This window comes from Seriola aureovittata, chromosome 16 (assembly GCF_021018895.1).
Source record: "Seriola aureovittata isolate HTS-2021-v1 ecotype China chromosome 16, ASM2101889v1, whole genome shotgun sequence".
NCBI lineage: Eukaryota > Metazoa > Chordata > Actinopteri > Carangiformes > Carangidae > Seriola > Seriola aureovittata.
Genome location: NC_079379.1, coordinates 19549380 through 19569513, shown reverse-complemented (window position 1 = coordinate 19569513; position 20134 = coordinate 19549380). Strand labels below are relative to the sequence as shown.

General features: G+C 43.1%; 1 protein-coding gene across 3 annotated transcripts in view; it reads right to left on the bottom strand.

Moving 5' to 3' along the window:
• dlgap3 (discs, large (Drosophila) homolog-associated protein 3) overlaps positions 1 to 20134 on the bottom strand; it is a 117241-nt gene that overhangs the window by 9781 nt on the left and 87326 nt on the right. For all 3 annotated transcript variants that reach the window (XR_008829929.1, XM_056399869.1, XM_056399870.1), the window contains 6 exons: positions 11479 to 12635; positions 5387 to 5601; positions 3910 to 4012; positions 3610 to 3826; positions 1372 to 1910; positions 912 to 1006 (listed from right to left, as the gene is read on the bottom strand). Coding sequence is in view for 2 of the 3 variants with exons in the window: in XM_056399869.1 (XP_056255844.1) it covers positions 912 to 1006; positions 1372 to 1910; positions 3610 to 3826; positions 3910 to 4012; positions 5387 to 5601; positions 11479 to 12561 (2252 nt within the window). In the remaining variant the exon portion in view is untranslated. The remainder of the gene's footprint in view (positions 1 to 911; positions 1007 to 1371; positions 1911 to 3609; positions 3827 to 3909; positions 4013 to 5386; positions 5602 to 11478; positions 12636 to 20134) is intronic.

The following is a 20134-nucleotide window of genomic DNA, read 5'->3' as shown; positions in this document are numbered from 1 at the left end:
TTTTTCTCCTTCTAATAATTGCACATTCCTGTTTGAGCCGGGATAGTCAAGCCTTCACTGCAGTCACCACTATGCACTCGGTTGTGATAAGTCCTGCTAAATCTTTTGGCATATGACGCACTAGTGTGTGCAAATGTCACGTCAGTGGACTCAGTGATGAATGTTTACTCTATTACAAGTTTATACCCCACCTCCCCTCATCCTTCTTTGCTGTCTGATGGGGTGTGAGATGTGACTCAGATTTCCGCTCTCTTCTCACGCCCCCCAGCCCCCATCCCCCACCCCCCGACATCACACTGTCATCCTTGATGATTGCAGGAGGGTGGGGGCATTGTTAACAGGTGCATGATCACACAGCGACTGCTGGAGATTTGGGAGTATGAGATGCTGTGTGTGAGCATGCACGCATGTGAGTCTGACCCGTAAGCATTGCGAGATATAATTAGGAGAAGGGCTGCACGTGTGAAAGTCATGTCGAGTGTATGATTTGCAGTAGTCATGGTTACAGTCACTAATGGCGAAAAACAAGACATTCTTGGAACAAAGTGTTACTGAGTTCAAGCTGTGATGTCTGATGAAATGTTAAATGAAATAATAAGATCTAGCCAAGAAATCAACCATAGGTGGCTGCGCTGTTGGGCGCCTGGGAGATGAAGGCTCTTTCAAATTATATATGAAAATTATTCACATAAATTACAGTACGACGACCACAAGCCCTTGATGAAGCCACATATTTTTGGTTGCAAAGATAAATTAGTAAATAAACAAATCGCATGTCTTAGTTTGCAAGTCTGTGTCTGTAATTAATGCAAGTTAAATGTCAGGCAAAACAAACACACAAGTCGGGAAGAGATTTCAAAAATACTTTACTTTTTCCCTACTTTGACTTTTAGTTGCACTTTCTTCTTTACCTTTTATCATCTTCCACTTGGACTCCTATAGAGTGGACCTCTGTAAGAGCTTTGCCCTCTCCGTCTGAATCTGACAGAGTCTCTGAGCTGTCCACCTGGAAGAGAAACAGCCACAAAGCTCCACAGTCAGACCACAGAGGAAACACGTGGCCTAAAGATGCGATACACAACTGGAATAAAAGGAATAGTCAGAGGCTCGCTAGTTATTAATGTTATATCTTGTTATTCCTTTTTCATACAAAAACATGTAAAAAACAACAGGTTACAATGCGAGGTTATAGTGAACTGCAGTTGGCAGATTTTGTTGCTATGCTAAGCTAATTAGATGCTTGCTGTAGCTTTATATCTAACAGGCACACATGAGAGTTGAACTGATCTTCTCATCTAACGTTTGGCAAAAAAATTAAAAAAATGAAATTAAGTCTTTGTCTCAATATTTAATGAAATTGCCTTTTCTCACCTGAACAGCTATGGATGGACTCCACTTCCTCCCAGCTCGTCCTTCATCCTGCCCTCCAACTTTACTCAGCACTATGCTGTTCTGAGGCAGAGAGACTGATTTCCCCAGGCTGCCCCCAACCCTGCCGTCCCTCTCCCTGGCCGGCCTCGGTGGCCCCTCCAACAGACTGTCAGCTGAGCTGCTGTGTTTGGCTCTCACCCCGACCCCCGGGCCCCCTCCATAGGGCACAAGCTCCCGCGAACCCCTGACCCCATCTAGGCTCTCTGCTGAGTTACTGTGCTGCCTGGAACGTCCAGGGCCTGTGGCGGTGTAGTAGCCTCCTCTGGAGGAGCGACCCGAGGGCCCGTCAGAGCTGCCCAGATCCACAGAGTTGCTGTGCTGCTTGGGGCGCCCGGGGCCTGAACCTGAGGCCAACTGTCCACTGCTCTGGAAGTAGGCATCCTGGGTGGACTCAGTGCTGCTCTGAGCCCGCACCGAGAGTGAAGACTTGGACATGCGAGGTGGGAGTGGGGGAGGAGCACCTTTGCGATAAGGAAAGACTGAAGTGTGAGAAGAGCGGGAGAAAGGAAGACAGAGGCATAGCGGTCTGTTAAAAGCAAAATGGGAGCTATATGAACAGGGAGCAGTACTTACAAAAGGGACAGACTGGAAGGAGAAGGTGAAAGGAAAGACAAAGAGTGAAAAGATGGAAATTTATTGGCATAAAAGGAGGTGAACCAAGACAGAGAAAAAAAGAAAACAAACAAAATCATTAGGAAATAATGACAAAAAAGATTTATAATTGCAACTCACTATTTCTTTTCACCAAAAATATCAGCTTTTGGTGTGAATTTCAGTGAGAGGCAGCGAGTGAAGTGGTGGAAAAGACAGACAGGATAGAAGTGACAAAAGAAAACCTCTTCCCTTGAGCTAACTTAACTCCGCTTCTTAGGAAGATAAAGCAATTTCCTGAGAGAAATATTAAAATGAGAAGTGCAAATTCTGTCACTTCCTCCTCCCTCACAGCTTCGTTCAAACATAGATGTGCGCACATACACACACACACACACACACACACACACACACACACATACATACATACACAGAGTTTATTTTCACTGAATACAGGATCAAACTTTAATGCATTTCTTTCCAGACATCTTCATTGCTTTAAACCAAGACGCTCTAACCTCCAGTGTGTGTGCATGCATGCACGTATGTATGTAGGTGTGCGTGCATTTGAGTTTGTGTACCGTACGTGTGTGTGTTTGTGGCTGATGTATATGACACTTCACAGAGGCTTTAGTAAATCTCAGGGGGGATTTGCTGGTCTAAGCTTAGAATTTTGAGTCCTATGAGGCACTGAAGTAGCTCTGCAGTCTACTGTACAAACACACATTAGCAAACATATGCACCCACACACACACACACACGCACACATGCACACACACACGCACACACACACACACACACACACACACACACACACACACACGCACACACACATACAATCTGAAATAAATACAGATAGAGTGAATATTGGGCTTGAGCAGGTGATTTCTTTATGAAGAATTATTAGGAAAAAAAATACAGAATCCAAAAAAAAAAAAAATGTTTCAAATTAATTGATGGAGAGGGAGAACACAAAGAGAAGTGACCATGCCAGGAAGAGGCAGATAGAAGCAGCTGGAGACACTGAGCTATCATCATAATCATGAGTGTTCCTGTCGCTATTATTGAGCCAGAGGAACGTGCTATCACATGGGAGGATGATGGAAGAGATGAGATCCAGAGACAAGACAAATCACAGAGAACAAAGAGCATGCACAATAACATACACACAAGCCTATGCTTATAGCATTCACACATATACATATAACACAAAGAAAGTGCTGCAGGGGGAGGAGAAGGGTGAAAAATAATGATTGCAGAGAAGAAAAAAAGGTTAGAATTTAAAAATGGATGCACATATTACATGCAGGTGTGTGGTGGCTGATAGTGTGGGGTTTGTGGATGTGTGGATGTGTGGATGTGTGTGTGCGTGTGTGTGTGTGTGTGTGTGTGTGTGTGTGTGTGTGTGTGTGTGTGTGAGGTAAGCAGGCACAAGCTGTCATAAAATTCCTTCTCCCACTAGCTGCCCTACTGTGTCGCCCACCTGGTTGCCACCACATAAAAGGCAACCGCGCATTCTTTTAACACTCACACAGACACTGAGTTTTACATACTGGTAGACCGAGCCGCACACAAGCACAAACTCACCGGCCCCGCCCTTGATGCTTCCCTGGGGGCCTGACATGGAGAAGACGGAGAGGCAGTCGTCGTCCTGGGAGCAGCCGGCCTGGATGGCGCGAACGTAGCTGTGGCTACGGGTGCGGAACACACCTGGAAGATCCAGGGCCTCCACGGCTTGAGACTCCACCTCCCCAAACATGGTCTCGCACACCGCCTCAAACTGACGGTTCAACGTATCTCCCAGCTGGAGGAGGGAAATGCGGACACTTGAGTCTAGTCAAGGCACCTCATCACAGAGTGACACAAGTAAAGCACATTATTTGATACCTGTGAGCTGGTCAGAGAGCGGGTGTAACTACGAGAGCGGGTGTGGGCTTTGGGTGTGGTTCGGGTATTGGGGTAGGAATCTGTACACTGCTTACAGGAGTACCTGGATCAAACATATAACACACATAATCAGCATGAACAGCTACAGTGCATAATGAAACAAACAGCTATTTCTCACCTCGTTAGTATCACATTCTGGCTGTAAAATCTGCAGCCATTTGCTTTGCTATTTTTGACAAGAACTCATATTTGTAACACACGGTGCACCATTTGGTTAACCACGACCATCAAATAAAATGTCACTGAGTCATCTTCTATAACTATGCCAGTTGGAGTCATTTTGAGTGTTGTAATGCTGCATTCCCCAGTCAAATGAGAAAATCTGAAAAAGCATTAAATCATAACTATAATTTTTTTCACATTTCTATGAAATCATTCTGAAATACCGATTTGTGCTATTTCCATGTTGGATAGAAGTGCAGTTAAACGTGGAATTGTCCTGTGACAAACCCCAGGTTCCAGAAGAATTATTCACTACATAGAAGAACATAATGTTCTGTGTTTTTTATGATAACTTAACTGTGCTGATGTAATAACTTATTGTCTTTCTATATCATATTGTGACAAAATCCTGTTTTCAAGATAGGGTACTGTAATTTACAGTTATCTCTGAATGAGGCAATGAGAATTATGACTACATTCAACGTTACTGAAACTATCGCTAAATATTTTAAAGGGCCACTCAATTTTACACAGTTTTACTCAGCCAGTGAAAGGTGTGTAATGTGTTCTGTGTCTCTGGACAGAGCTTTTTAAGGTCTAACAAAATAACCTAGATGATTTCATCAGGGTTATTCTGTGTTATAAGTTAAATATTTCAAATGTAATGTTTGTAGTGTCCAGATGTGCAAAAATGAATCATTGTAGTAGCTCTTTAAGTTCTTCAAAATTAAAACTCTTTTTAAATGTCTTTATTTTTCATCTATCTCTAGTTTAAAGTCACCATTTACTGACTTTAACAGCACAGTCAAAGACCAGTGCTGCTTCATGCTGCAAAACAAAAATGGAAGGAAATTAAAAGCATGAATTTCAGAATTTCAGAAAAACAACAACAGATTAACATCATGTGAAAAGTCCATCAATGTAACTAACTATAGTAATAGTACTAACTATAGCATTTAAATAAATATAGTGTGGAAAAAAGTACAATAGTTCCATCTGAAATGTAGAAGAGCAGGAGTATAAAGTAAATGGAAATTAGCAAAGTATAAATACCTCAAAAGTGTACTTGACAGGACTTTGCACCACTACATGTGTGTATAGAGAGACATTTTACTACAGCTATCTTGTACTTTTGTGACTATGTAAGATATTTGAGTCCAGCTGGATGTTAAAAACCAGAGTGTCAGGATGGAGCAGATCAACACGCACAGCTCAAACGTCTTTCAACAAAAAAATTACATTTGTGACATTTGACCTTTGATCCATGCTGATAGATCGTCGAAAGGCATCCCTCTGAGCGATCAGGGTGGACTTGGGTGAGGCTTTTGGGCTGGTGTCTGAGTCGGCACTGTCGTCATCACCCATGGCCTTGATGTAGCTGCCGCTTCGCATACGACGGCAAGGAATCTCCCCTGCGCTGTCGGCTGGGCCGCCACTGCCGTATCCACCTCCCCAGTCTTCTGAAGGGACCTGGGACACATTCACATAGTCATAGGTAAGTATAGAACTAAGTATGAGGATAACACAAACACGTAGTAAGTAGAAGTGTACGACCATGTGGAGTTGACACATGGTCAAGTTTGTTTAGTAAGACTCTCTATAAATGGATTAAACACAGAGTTGGTATGGTTAAAAGTAAGTAGGCATTCTTCGTCTACACCGACTGTTAAGTGAAAAGCAATTGATCACAATGTGAATTAATCAGGGTTGAGATATTGAAGATGTTTTCACTGCACTGTTGGCAGTTTCTTCCCAATATCTGTTATCAAAGTCAAAAGACTTCTGGAAACAGAAATATATTTCATCCTTGAAAGATATTTCACACCTCACACAGAAGGACAGCGATGACTCAGACGCACAGTCCTCGCACACGTGCACACGGTGTTGGCTTGTAAAGCAAACACACCAACACAGAAAGCTCAAGCATGCTCATGCACACGATGAGAGCACACTCGCGCACGCACATGCACATACAGTATATGCATACACATGGGAGATGACGTTAGTGAAAGAGAGAAAGGGACAAAGGGACTTACAGAAAGAGAGAAACTCTGACAGCTGGAGAAACACTGACACAGAGAAGGAAAAACAGCGTAAGCCTGAAGCCGACAGACAGAGCAAATAAACAAATACACAGAAAGGCGGGTAGACGGGCAGAGAGGACAGACGGACGAAATGTAGGCAGACAGACAGGAAAGGCGAGTGGCATATAGAGAGATAGACAGATGTACAGGGGGGACAAAACAAGAAACAGGGAAGCAGAATAGCAGACTTAAGCCGACAGAGAGCAGGATGACGGACGAGCAGTCTGATGAGAAAACAAAATGAAAAACACACACACACACACACACACACAGGGAGACACTCGAGACAAGAAACTAAAGAGGAAGGCAACACATAGAAAAGTGATAAAGAGCAATGAAATGAAACCAAAAAATTGACAGGTTCCCACTGCGGCCCTCATGTAAAATGTATGATGTCTCATAACCAAGTCAGAATGCTCTCATTACTCTTAAAAATGTCCTCGCTTTCTGGTCTGTTGTGGGAGTTTTTCCAAAGAAAAACAAGATGACACCTCATTCACTGAGTGACACTGTGAAAACTTTTCTGACATATTCATATGAGTTGACTGTTTTGGTAGACAGAGCTAACAAGACAGAAAGACAATGAAACAGCTCGTGTCTTTAAAAAAAAAAGCATTAACTGCCCAAACAGGTCAGATGTGAGCACAATGTACAACAATAGTTAAAAGTGGCTAAAAAGCTGAGGGGAATTTCAGAGATGGTTGATAATTCTCTGTGGGTTTGTCATTAAAAGTGACACATTTGACATTACTCATAGTCCTTTCAGCCATTGTTCAAATTAAAGATATTGATTAGTGCAGCTTTAATTTGCATCTTTAGAGTTGAGGTAAAACTTCCAGAGGTAAGGAAGCCTAATTCAAAATCACACTGACATTTGTAATCATGCAAATACCATGCAAATGACTAAAGATCCAGCCTTGGGACATAAACTTACTCAACAGTATGACATATTGTTGTATGTTGAGTATACTCCATTTGTCAAGGCAAGCATGGTAATTAAAAAAAAAGAAGAGCTAATATCTTTTTTATTTCATTTTTTTTATTCATGATTTCTGCTCTCAACGACATTTAAAGGACAAGCCCACTAACCACTGCAGTTTGTATGTCATCAGAGGCGATTCCGTAGGTGATTGGACGGCAAGGGTCAAACTCCTGGGCAAAAAAATGAAGCCAACACAGAAGTGCTAAAAACTTCAGTTCCTTCAATGGCCACTTGGCGCTGGCTCCAAAAGTGAGTCAATCCCCGTAGACTTGCTTGTTAAAATGCCCAACTTTACAGCAGAAGTTAACAGGTTTACAGCCTGGTACAAAAAACAGTTTTAGTGTCTATAGCTAATTCCCCCCTTCGTGGCAACTGTATGGGGCTGAATTACATAACTCACCTGTTTAATTTTATTAAGGTTTAAAGTTATGCATGATTGAGGGCGTGCCGCTTTGAGGGACAGGCGGATGAGCGTATGCTTGCCTCAAACCGACATTCTCGGCTCCACACGTGCCCCACCTCTTTGCCCATTTTCGGATTAGCCGGGAGTTAGTTAGGCAGAGTCAGGTACTGCCAAGATGGCGACGGCGGAGCAGCCCACTTTGGGTTTCAAAACCGCTCCACAGAAACCTATGGGTGAGGTCACGGAGGCTACATTCAACTTTATATACAGTCTATGGTGGAGGGCCCATGTCTCTAATAACAGCTAAAAACTTTTTAAAACAGTACAGATTATAGCTAAAACGTTGAAAAAACAGACACTGGAAGAGGATTCAATAAGGGTTAAATAAAGAGACCTGGTTTAGATAATTGAAGACATTACATGTTTCATCTAAGATGCTTGTTCAGTTCAGAGTTTCAGTTCTTGATTCAAACCTTCTTGGATAACCGATCATGACATGGACGGCTGAGGATCTTCACAAAATTATGATGGATGTTAAGTATCTGCACTGTTATGGTGGCAAATTCTCAAGGGGGTCTGTAGTTCTTGTATGCTAAAAATAAATAAATAAATGACTGAGTAACTTTGTAAAAATCATGAATGTTTCAGTTTCTAATATCACGAGCTGCAGTAGAAGGTAATTTGACTTCATATATGAATAAACCCTAGGATATTTTTTTTTCAGTGACCCAATGAAAACACCTCCAAACATTGACACACACACATAGTGAAGACCCCACGGTTTGGCATCCAGCTGAGTGTGTGTTTTTAAGGTCATCACTTAAAAGTTGATTCAGCCTAATCTCCTGATCCCCCTGGCCTTCCACTATCTCTCTCATTTTCTCATCCTGCTCTTTCACTCCTCCTCTTGCGTTTCCCCCTGGCTACCATCACCTCCTTTATCTCTTCTCTATCCCTGAGCTTGCTTCACTATCTCTGGATCCCTCTACCTTGCTCTTTTCCCTCCTCTATCTTTGTCTCTCTCTCTCCCTCACTGTTTCTGTCTTCATTTCACTTTCGCTCCATATTCTTGTTTTTGTCATTCCTTATCTACGAGACACAGGCCGAGGGGAAAAGAGAGGCTTAGGGAATGGAGAGCGCCGGGTTCTGATGCCGCACATCGTGATTGGCATTGACACCATGGGAGAAAACCTTGCACATGTCCCTTTGCTTCTGACCACTGTAATTCAGACATTTTTGTTCCTTTAATTTTCACTTCGAGATGCTTCACTTTTTTCTTGCTTTTCTTGGTGTGGACTTGTCGAGATAAGCTTGTATGAACATGTCAGTGTTTCAAAAACCCACTACTTCAATATGTATTTGCTGCAGGTACTTTGTTATACAAGAGTGCTCAGGGCCTTCCAGGCCTTCAGAGATGTCCAAACATATCAGCATTTTAAATGTTGGCCTTTAATCTCTTTCATCTTCAGCCCCCACAGCTGCGTGTGTTTGTTTAGTAAGTGGCAGGTGAATTAACCAATCACATTTTGACTTATAATGGGTGGGACCAAAAATCACAGCTCTAGGCCTTCCCGGGGGCTCGAGGCCAGAGCTACCTCACAGGGGAAATCGTCATCGGCCTTTAGAACAGGTGCGTTCACTGTCTTCACTCAACCCTCCCGGGCTGAAAACTCAACAGACCATTAAGGGGACACTTCCATTTTGTAGGCAGCACAAACTAATGAAAACAAGCATACCCCGAGCCCCCAAGCTGGAACGTGAAAAAATTGTTTTTATGTTGGAAGAAGTGAAGAAGAAGTTGCCTGTTTGCACTGGACTTCACGTGACAATATTCTCAACTTAGAATATTTTTATGAAAAACTCTTTCAAAGCTTTTGATCCGTGGACCCTTACAGACTAAAGTTGAGTTGAGTCATTATATTTGTAAAGTCTGATGATCAAATCAGGTGATTCTATTACATACAAGTATATTTTACTTGAATCTCTTACCTTCTTCTCCAGTCAGGATCGCCAGCATCTTTTCAAAAAAAATTATTTTCATGGCTCATGTCCTGGAGTGGACACACACTCCCATACAGTGAGTGAGCTGAACAACAACACAAATCTGAACAGTGGAATAAGGAATACAATGATAAGATTTGTGTGGTGTGAGAAGCAGAGCACTTTAGCATGTTAGCATGTTAAAGAGTTAAACCTGGAATTTACTGATTTTTGGCAACTGTGAGACAGACTATATGTAACTATAATGCATTAACTGCAGATTTACACATCCAGCAGCTATGGAGCAATATCAGCAGCCACCTGAAGTTGTGTTTGTGATCAATTTTTTTCATTTTTTTGTTGCAACCAACTCCTGAGGTTGGCTAGTGATGACTTGGACTGTCTGCTGTTGGGTTTTTGGTCACTATGACAGCGGTGACAGTGAACAAAAACAGTAACGGTACGGAGCCAGAACAAAAAAAACCAAAACAATGAGCTAAAAGAGGATATAAAGCTGTGTAGGAATGTGAGGAATTGAACGATCGGATGATAATTCCCTGTAGTTTCATGACCATGAGTGACAACTATATTATTCATGTAGCCATATGATCCATTGTTATTGTAAAAATATTCATAATAGTAACTTTAAAGTCTGGTGTTAAATGTATAATATCTAGTCTTTACAAACTCTATCTGGCAGCAATTGTTTCGAATTTTGCTTCCAGAGAACAAGGTCTCAGTTCAGAACTGCTACTTCAATATGGCACCTGTGCTGCTGTTTGTCCTGAGGTCTGGTCCTGCTGGACTAGACCTGAACGGCTCTATATCTGCAGCTCCAGGAAGCTGTCTGATCTGAAGCCATGGATCAATCTGGCTGACTTCAGCACATCTAAACGGGGCACAAAAATTCACTCCACACACGGTCTCCCCTCTCCTGACAAAACTGCAAGTGACGCCTGAAGATATGAGAAAAGCTGCAAAGGGGAAGTTCATTTTGTGTCCTAAGGTGTGAATGTGATGGTAGCCCTAAGGCTCAGAGGCAAATTGTGTGGGGTCTGTCCTTTGAAAACCCCAACACACACAGCCCTGCTCTCACTGTCTCTTCTATCAGCAGACCTCAGCTGTGTCTAAAGGATGAGAGTGGGAAAAACACCAGGGACTCCTGTGGCTACCTGCTGTTTCCGTAGAAACACAGCCTGCATGGCAGCTCTACCTCAGCACAGCTGGAGGTTTGTGTGTGTGTGTGTGTGTGTGTGTGTGTGTGTGTGTGTGCTCTCAGCTGCCTTTGTAGGTACACTGTAACAGCCATTAGCTTTTCATTTTAGGGAATTCATGTATATAAAATGGGAGAAAGGGCAAAGGGAAAATTGCATGTGTTGGATTCGGAGATGGAGTCAGGCCCCTGGAAGTGGGAACTGTTAGGAGAGACATCGAATAATCTCTGCACGGATGAGAATCATTGTTTTCTGACTCACAGCAAAATACCAAGACAGTCCAGGGTGTGGTGGATATTTAAACCTTTGAACCCTGGGCTGTTTTTGCTCAGTTTCCACATTTCACGTCATGTTTGTTTTGATACTTTTTTGAAGACAAAAAAAAGTTTTATGCAATTCAGAATTGTTGTGTTTTGTCCAGAGGTTTCAACACACAGTAAAAACCTGTATATGAACCAATTGAGTGTCATTGCTCCAGGGATATAAGAATCAACAAAAAAAAGTTTTCCCATCATTACTTTACAGAAATATCACTCCTTTTTGCAGCAGATCACTGTGCAGCAAACAAAGTCACTCAAGTAAAATATTCCCTTTGTACACACACACACACACACACACACACACACACACACACACACACACACACACACACACACACAGGCTGACATGCAGGCGTGCACACACCTGCAGATAGTGAAAGGTCCTCTCCTTCAGCTTGCTCTCCACGGGCACAAGGGCTTTGTTGTAGCCTCCTCCCCCTCTGGTGGAAGGGTACACCTCCCTTGCCTGACTCACTGTCATGGCTGACCAGGTGCTCCTCTTCAGGGAGTGGCCGTGGTGCCCGTGGTGTCCCCCTCCTTCACTCCCAGCGAGAGCCATTGTGGTACAGGCCACACACTCCCCCGGCCCTGGCCCTCCGCTGCGCTCCTTGGGCTTCTTCATGGTGAGCTCCTGGATGGCAGCATCCAGACTTTCGTGTCCGCTGGGATACCCCCGTCTGCCCCCGCTCACCAGGAAGCTGCTGTCGCTGTCCAGGTTGTCGTCAGAGCTCCACCAGCCTGCTGTCCTGCTGCGGTGGCGTCTGCCTGACTCATGCCGCGAGTCTCCGCTCTTGCTACGCTCTCGAGACTTGCTCCTCCTGGTGGACCGAGACTGGTGGCCTGAGTAGTGACCTCCACTTTCCTCCCCTCCGCTCCTGTGGCCTCCTCCTCTTTCGCCACGGTAGTCCCCACCTCCTCTTGTGCCGTTGTATTCCCGTTTGGATGGTGCCTCCAGGGAATGGGACTTGGCAAAGAGGCGCTGCACAGAGTTGACTAGGTGACGGATGCGAGAGGGGCTTTCGCTGCGTTGCTCAGCACCCCCGCTAGCAGTGCGCTGGTACTGCAGCGTGTGGAAGCCATCAGGATGAAAGGGCACCTGCTTCTCGAACTGGTCCATCAGGTTTGGGGGAATACGGTGCATCTTCCCTCCGTGGCCTGAGGACAGGCACTCCTCGCAAGAATCAAACGACTGGAGAGCTGGGTGCTGGCTGGGGTGGGAACGAGGGAACGTGCCAGAATGGGAGTGGGAGTGGGAGTGGGAATGGTGCCTCTCCAGCGCCAGAGCCTCAGCCGGACCTCCTGGAGGGTAATAGTGGCCGTCGCTGTGACCCTGGTAGTAGTCTCTGCCCGGGCCATCACAGTCCTCAGGGGTGCAGTGGCAGGGGCCTCCTCCGCCACCACCAGAGGAATGTTGGGACATGCTACGGCTGACATGGTACCCTTTCATAGGCGCCGGGGCGTGGTGGGCCGTCCGGGCCGAAAGGGGGCGCTGTGGGCGTGACAGGGCTGCACCAGTCTCACCTGGAGGCACAAAAGGAGCGACCATTTAAATTCGGTATCTCAGGAACTAGAAGTGAACACAATGTGTTTATGTAAATATTCATCTCTATCAAATAATTAAATCTAGTGCTCAGTCTTGCAATCAGTAACATTTTACTGTCTCATTACACAGAATAACCATAAGTCACTCTACCTCAGTAGCTTTAGATCTCAAGCTTTCTAAACAGGCAAAATCACATAATGTTCAGATGAGAATACGCATGATTTGTCCGAAGGGCAAAAATGTGAAAACAGCAGTATAATACTTTAAAGATGTGGTTGGGAGTACAGGTATAAATAACTTATTTGATGTTCTTGTTCTGTTCATGTCTGTGTGAGACACAAAGTTGGGGGGGTTCAGTGGAGTGTAATTCACCATATGACTTACAAATGAATCACAACAGAAAGAAATAGACTTTGTAGATTGATGTCCAGATTGTTTTCTCTCCTCTATCAAGTGGCCCGATAAATTGAAAGTGAAAACAGTGGGGCTTTTTTCTGTTTCTTATTAACATTTTATTGATGTTGCTCTTCATTTTTTACCCAACCAGAGACAAACAGCACAATAGTGAGCATTCATTCTGCAGGCTGCAATAAGCTCCTCTTCTCATTCATCTCAGAGGCTCCTGGGCTGATAAATCAAGAATATTAGCCTTTCTTTCCCTCTCTTCAGTTTCTTCCTTGCTCTTCCATGCTATCTACACTATCAGTTACTGAGCGATTTCACCGTTTGAGGAGCAGCTGAACAAAACCACGATTCACAATATCCAGGTGACCGGGCAGAAACCAACCCCGCTGAAGCCTCGTGCTGGAGAGGATGGGATCTTCTCCACAAAACAAATGCAGGAAATGAAATCAATATACCTTGCCAAGATCGTGGAACAATGTAAACCATATCACCCACACACTCTGGTTTCTGTAAGTAAAAGTAAACAGAATGGAAAGAGGATAAAGCCCATCTTTGTATTGCCTTTTCAGCACATGGATAACAACTGAGATTACACTCCAAATGTGGTAATCATGTATTTTATTGGACTGGCATTAATTGCTGCTGCTATAATCACATCCTCTATTAACCACGTTCTCCACTAACTATATAATGAATCACAGGCACACAGCCTGTTTATAATGCACACGATTTGATTAAATTGAGATGAAATTACTCGATGAAAGCCAGAATCGAGCTGCTCGCCTGGATGGGATTGTCTGAGCTCCTGTGAGTGTGTTTGTGCTCGTCTTTGCCGGCTTTCACACAGAGATGAGAGATAGGGGACAGATGCTGGGATAATCATTAAATAGAGCGTGGCCTGTTTGCCTTGATTGGCTGAATGAGAGCCGCCACCCAAGAAGCTCCCCCACATCCAGCCGTGTCATTGGTGTAGCCGTGACGACGGCCCTCTCCAAGTCAGCATCCCACCGTGGACAGATTTCAGACAGCCGTGGAACCTGGATAGACCGGGCCGCCTCGTATTGACTATGTGTGTGAGTGTGTGAGTGTGTATGTGTGGAGTGTCACTGCAAAAAATATCCATGGTACCCATGGCCATATTTATGGAGACAAAGTGCCGCAACAAATCTGTTTTTATTTTTGTTGTTTTTTCTATAATGTTTGCTTGTATTTTGAAATATTGGCAAAGTTTATACAGTAAATATGGCTTTGATGCAACTGGTGACATGTTTTTTGTTTTTATTCTTTATTATCACTTTTGTAAGATTTCACAAACCAAAACATTAGCGAGTCACTGGTTACCTCCACCAAGGATATGTTTTCATCTGTTATTTATTTGTCAGCAGGATTACGCAAAAGGTACGGTGCCGATTTGCACCAACCTTGGTGGAGGGATGGAGCATGGGCCAAGGAAGGACATATTTCATTTTGGTATGGATCCAGTTAAATAGCTGGATCCAGGAATTTTTTTTATCACTTCCCTTAACATTGAAGATTTTTCTACATTTTCGTCAATATTTGGCTTTGGTGGAGGTCGGCGCTCCGCTGAGTGCCATCCTCGTTTTCACAATGATCCAGTCTGAAGTAAGAATGCTATATCAAATAGCTCGTTGAGACAGATATTTTTTGCAGTGTGTCATACTTGCATATGTGTGTGTGTGTGTGTGTGTGTGTGTGTGTGTGTGTGTGTGTGTCCCTGTTTATGAATAGACAGCAAAGTGAGCAGCGCTGCTCTGCCTGGAGGAGTAAATTAAACCATGTTCTGTTTATTATGAAGTCTTTGGCTTTGGAGAGACGCTGCTGGCTAGGAGCTGTCAATCACAGTGCCACGCACACACCTGTCTGAGCGTGTGGTTGTGTGTGCACGCGCTTAAAAGACACTCATGCACCACAGAGAGAAAAGATAGAGGTAGAAAAGGTGCCGCTGAACGTTTGCTCTCGGTCTTCTTTATTTCCTTCTCTCTATCCATCCCTCCACACGTCTCCCTCTCCTCTCAGTCTCTCCTCCTGACCTACTTCTATCCATCCTCTAGTCATGTCTCTCTCTCCCTGTGCTGTCCTCCTTTCTTTGTTTCTTTTTCTAACCTGTCAGTCCATCTGGCTTGCTGCCAGTCAGCGCTTCTCTTTGTTGAGTTAATTACAAAGTTTGTTTCAGTTTCTCATCTCTTGGCCTCGACTGATCTATCTGTCATCCGTCAGTGTTCTCTCTTCTTCATTTCTTGTTAGATAATTGAGGTATTAGAGCATTATGCACACACACATTAATACACCAAACAGACTTTCAAGGTGCTTCTTTTGTTCTTTCTCAGCCTCCTCTTCTTCTGTGTTTTCTGTTCTTCAAATTCATATCTGAATTTACTGCCACTATTTGATTTGACCCTACCTGCTTGCCATCCTTTTGTATCCTGCATATTATTCTTTTCTTTCTATATTTCCATTACTCTTTGAACCCCCCCCACCCCCCCCACCCCAACCCCACCCTCTCTCTCTTTGCGTAGGCAGAAATATTCAGTAGCTGCTCAGTAGGGAGTTAGAGCTGTACAACATGCTGTCATTGTTTAACATTGCTTGGCATCAACATGATTGTTACAGAGGCTTCAGTCTGGAGCGGTTTCATTTTAAATATTCATGTGATCATGGCAGCTGCTCTGACCCACTTTGCTAACAGCTGGGTCTGCCCGCTCTCTGCTGTCTCTGCTCTCTCGAGTTGTAGGTCAAAGATTTGTTTCACATCAATGAAATACTGTAAATCCAACTCCTGAAATACTTGTAATGATGTCAGATTTTCAGGATGGTTGGTAGAGAGACACACTTTAAAGCGATAGTTTGGTTTATTTAATGTGGGGTTGTGTGAGGTACTTATACATAGTCAGTGTATTTCATGCAGTAGATTCAGATCGGTGTCTCCGCAGTTTGGAGAGGCAGCCAGGAGTACGACGCATTGCTGTGGATGAGGCTAGCCGCAAAAATATGTTTTAGCCATCTTGAAAAAAATGCTCTCAGAAAAAAGCTTATATCAGTTGAAGTGTACGCAATAGTTTGAATATTTTCACTGCTTTATCTTGCACAATGTATCATTACGCTGCAGATCAGCTGTTATTGCACTTATTTAATTTCTTGCAGAGTTTGATGAGAAGATTGATCGCGCTCTCATGTCTGTCCAGTAAATATAAAACTGACTAGCAATCACTTAGCTTAGCTTAGCTTAGTTTAGCATAAAGACTGGAAACAGGTCCTGCCAGCACCTCTAAAGCTCAGCAGTGTAGATGTTATAGCTTGTATGTTTAATTTGCACAGAAACCAATTTGTAAAAACAACATGTTTTAGGGGAGGTTATGTGCTAACTTCCACGACCCATTTTAACACTTCAGTTCTGGTTTGGATGCTAAGTGCTAAACTAACTGTCCACTGGTGGTAGCTTCATAGTTAGCGTACAGACATAAATAGGCATTGATCTTCTTGTCTAACGCTCAAGAAGAAAATGAATACATTTTATCAAATTTTACCACAATGTCTAACTATTGCATGAAAATATTTTTCTTTTTTTTTTTTTTTTTACCAGACAGTAATGGGAGAAAATGGCAGACAATCATTTGGACAAGGCAGCCACAGTCTTGGCTTTTTACTGAAATGGGCCGACGCTGCGCGGCCGTGGGTATTGTGTGCCTGAACACCGGCTTTGTTTGACAGTCGATACAATGAACCAAGCTACAGCGTGGTCAGGGGCAGATATGTCGACTCATTTAAGAATACGAGAAGGTGAACTGCACATAGGACTTATGGAATTGTAGTCAAACAATGGGAAAGTTTTCATTAGTCTGGTATCTGCCCATATGTGCCAGTGCAGTCGACTTCAAAGATGCTGTTAACCACTGGAGCTCTGCACATCCATAATGGTGTGTGGGGTAGACAATAGTGAAATGTATAAATATGGGAATGGGAAATAATAGAGAATTGGCTCGGCTGTGTGTTGGCGTGCACTTCCATCTTTGCCAGCCAAAGAGACATGCATGCTGGGAATCTGGCAGGAGGACTGATTTGTTCTTCTCAGCTTTTAGCCATGAATGATCTATTTTCATTTTTTCCACTGTCTTTCTCTTATATGCACAGACAGCACACACACACACACATGCACACACACACTTCTCTGGCAGCCGGGTGACTGCCGTGGCTAACCCATCATGATCCTGAAAGAATCAAGGATGATGGGAAAGATGGAACATTTCAAGGGTGACCTGTGAAAGAGGACCTGTAAAATGTGAGTGCAGCTGGGTGGCTGCAGCTCATCAGCTCTGTGCATACGGAGAGGGAGGCCAACGTGGAAGAAGTGAAACGAAATGTGAGGAAAGGAAGAAAATATAATGGCTCAGGTTGTGTTTTTTTTAAATGCAAGGCATCTACTGGACTGGTACATACTTTCTTATCTGTTGGATGAAGACATAGCAACAGACGCAACAGACTTTCAGGTGGAAATTGGCAGAAGTTAATCTACAAACATGGCAGTGCAGATGGGTACGCTGCAGATATATACGCACACGCTCACGCTCACACACACACACACACACACACACACACACACACATACACAGTCTGCTCTAAAAAAATAGGTGCTGGTGAAGGTGGCTGACAGTGGACTGTATCTTAAGATGCCTATGAGGACCAGTGAACAGTGACAGAGGAGGAAAATGTAGCAGAAATGCAGCAAGAAAGAATGAGATGAAATGCAAGAGTGAGAGGCAGAGAGAGCACCAGAGCGACTGTGAGGGAGAGAGAGATGATGGCCACAGCACAGGGGAAATATGCTCCCATCATAAGGGCAAAATTGAAGAGTGCCTAGGGGGCAATTCCTCTATCTCGCTCTCCCAGTCTCCACCTCCTCTTGCCCTGTTTTCCCTTCTCTCACCCTTCCCATATTCTCATGCACAACCTGATTTATTCCTTCCACTTCTCCTCCTCCTCCTTCCCTTATCTTTTATTCTTTCACTTTCACTCCTTCTTTTACAACATGTCAACTATCCCAGCAGGTTTTTGTTATTTTGTGACAAGCAGGATTTAAACAAGCCCTAACCCCTTCACAGCAAATTCAGGGTCAGCAGAATATATTCTAAAATCGCTTAAATCCAAATTCAATTTATGACACTTATGACACTTTATGACACCACAATGCCTTCATAAGAAGAAGCTAACACCATAATATATCATCTAAAATTCATAAGAATATCTGTGGAAACAAATCTGATCACAGATCTGAAAGATATGTGATTGTACAAACTAATAGCAGTAGCAGCTACAAAACATCAATCCTCCGACCTAAATGTCACGGCCTTCCCAAATGATCTACATGAGCATTGTCTGATCTAGTACCTCTGTCATCAGGATGACATTATTTGTCACTGTATAAATTACATATGAAATTACAACAATTAGTAAATAATTCTATATTCCGTTTTTATGATATGTCACCTATGTGGTTAAGCTTTGTTCAAGGTTAACCACAAAAACATCTTGGTTATGGTTAGGGAAACCCAGTGATCATGGTTAAGCTGCTTCTGAGGTTTTCACCAAGATAAATGTTAGACTTTTAAAGGCATTTTTAATACCACATAGAATCCAATTAAGTACCTGTTTCACGATCACAGTGTGACAGTATGATGGAAAACTAGTATGGATAATATGACCTATAATAATTTTTTATTATTACTTTATCTATATTATGATAATGATATGTGTAATTAAATAAATGCGACCTGGACAAGTGGTATAAAATGGATTGATGGATTATCCAGTGAAAAATGATGCATTCATTTAAGTTCATTGACATTTTTATTTAAATGGACAGTAAGAGTCAATGAGCTTCCTGGATTTTGTAGCTACCGGGAGGTTTGATGGTACTGACTGAAAACAAGGAGTGAATGACCAGCACAGTATTTTATAAAATCACTTAAATTCACAATCACTTAACTGTGTCTGAAATCACTCACTCATTCACCACTCCCTATTCATAATCTAGGGAGTTCTATGTAGAGGACTATATAGTGAACTCATGAAAGAACACTTTCGGACACAACTTAGGTTATTTCTGTTTTTCTTTCTTTCAGTGCGAGCTCAATGCACGTCAGTATATATTGTACACAACTTTTCACGATGCACTGTGGGATACTATGAGACAACTATATAGCGCATAATAATTCTCACTATACATTCGGAAAGCACTACAAAAACAAACTCACTATACCATATAGGGAGTAGTGAGTGATTGTGGACATAGGCGTAATGCACTTTCTTACTGACAACGTCTCCCAGCAGCCCGTAACTGGATACAAAAACATTTAGGAACTTTTATCAATCAAATTCCAGACTTTTAGATACCTTCTAAGGCCTTTATTGGAGGAAACTGATTCAATACTTTGTAAGCCTTTTCAAGGCCTGACCTGATACCTGTACAAAGAGAACTACATTGACTGTTGATAGCAGGATGGATGCACAACAGAATCAAACGCTTGGTACACCAAACCGCTGACCCTCTCTGTCCTTCCTCCTCCCTAAGAGGTTTGGTGGCACTCCAACAACGTCACATTATCGTTTTTTAATGACTTAATCCACATATATAATGAAATGAAGTTGATCACATCAAAATTTATGCCATTTTTCTTGAAAACAACCCATCTTTATCTAAAACTCATCAGTTTGATTCAGTGAATATGACGAAGAAACACATTTAGTATAAAGCTGTATGTTTACACCACTGAAAACAGCCTGAGAGGGTTTCTGACTGTGACTTAATGAGAGGGAAAATACCAACACCACTTAGCAGAGCGCTGCTCGCTTGTAATTGGCCTGCTTTTTCCCTCTGTAGCTCGGATAACATGAGAGGACATTGCCGGGAATATTAGATGCGGGTAAAACAGAGATCAAAGGCACTGAGAGAATGTCATAACAGGCTCATTCCGAGAGTCGGCCATTAGACATTAGGCCTTAACCTTCTGCGGGAGATGATTCGTCCTTCAACACACACCCTGTAGCTCTGGTACTT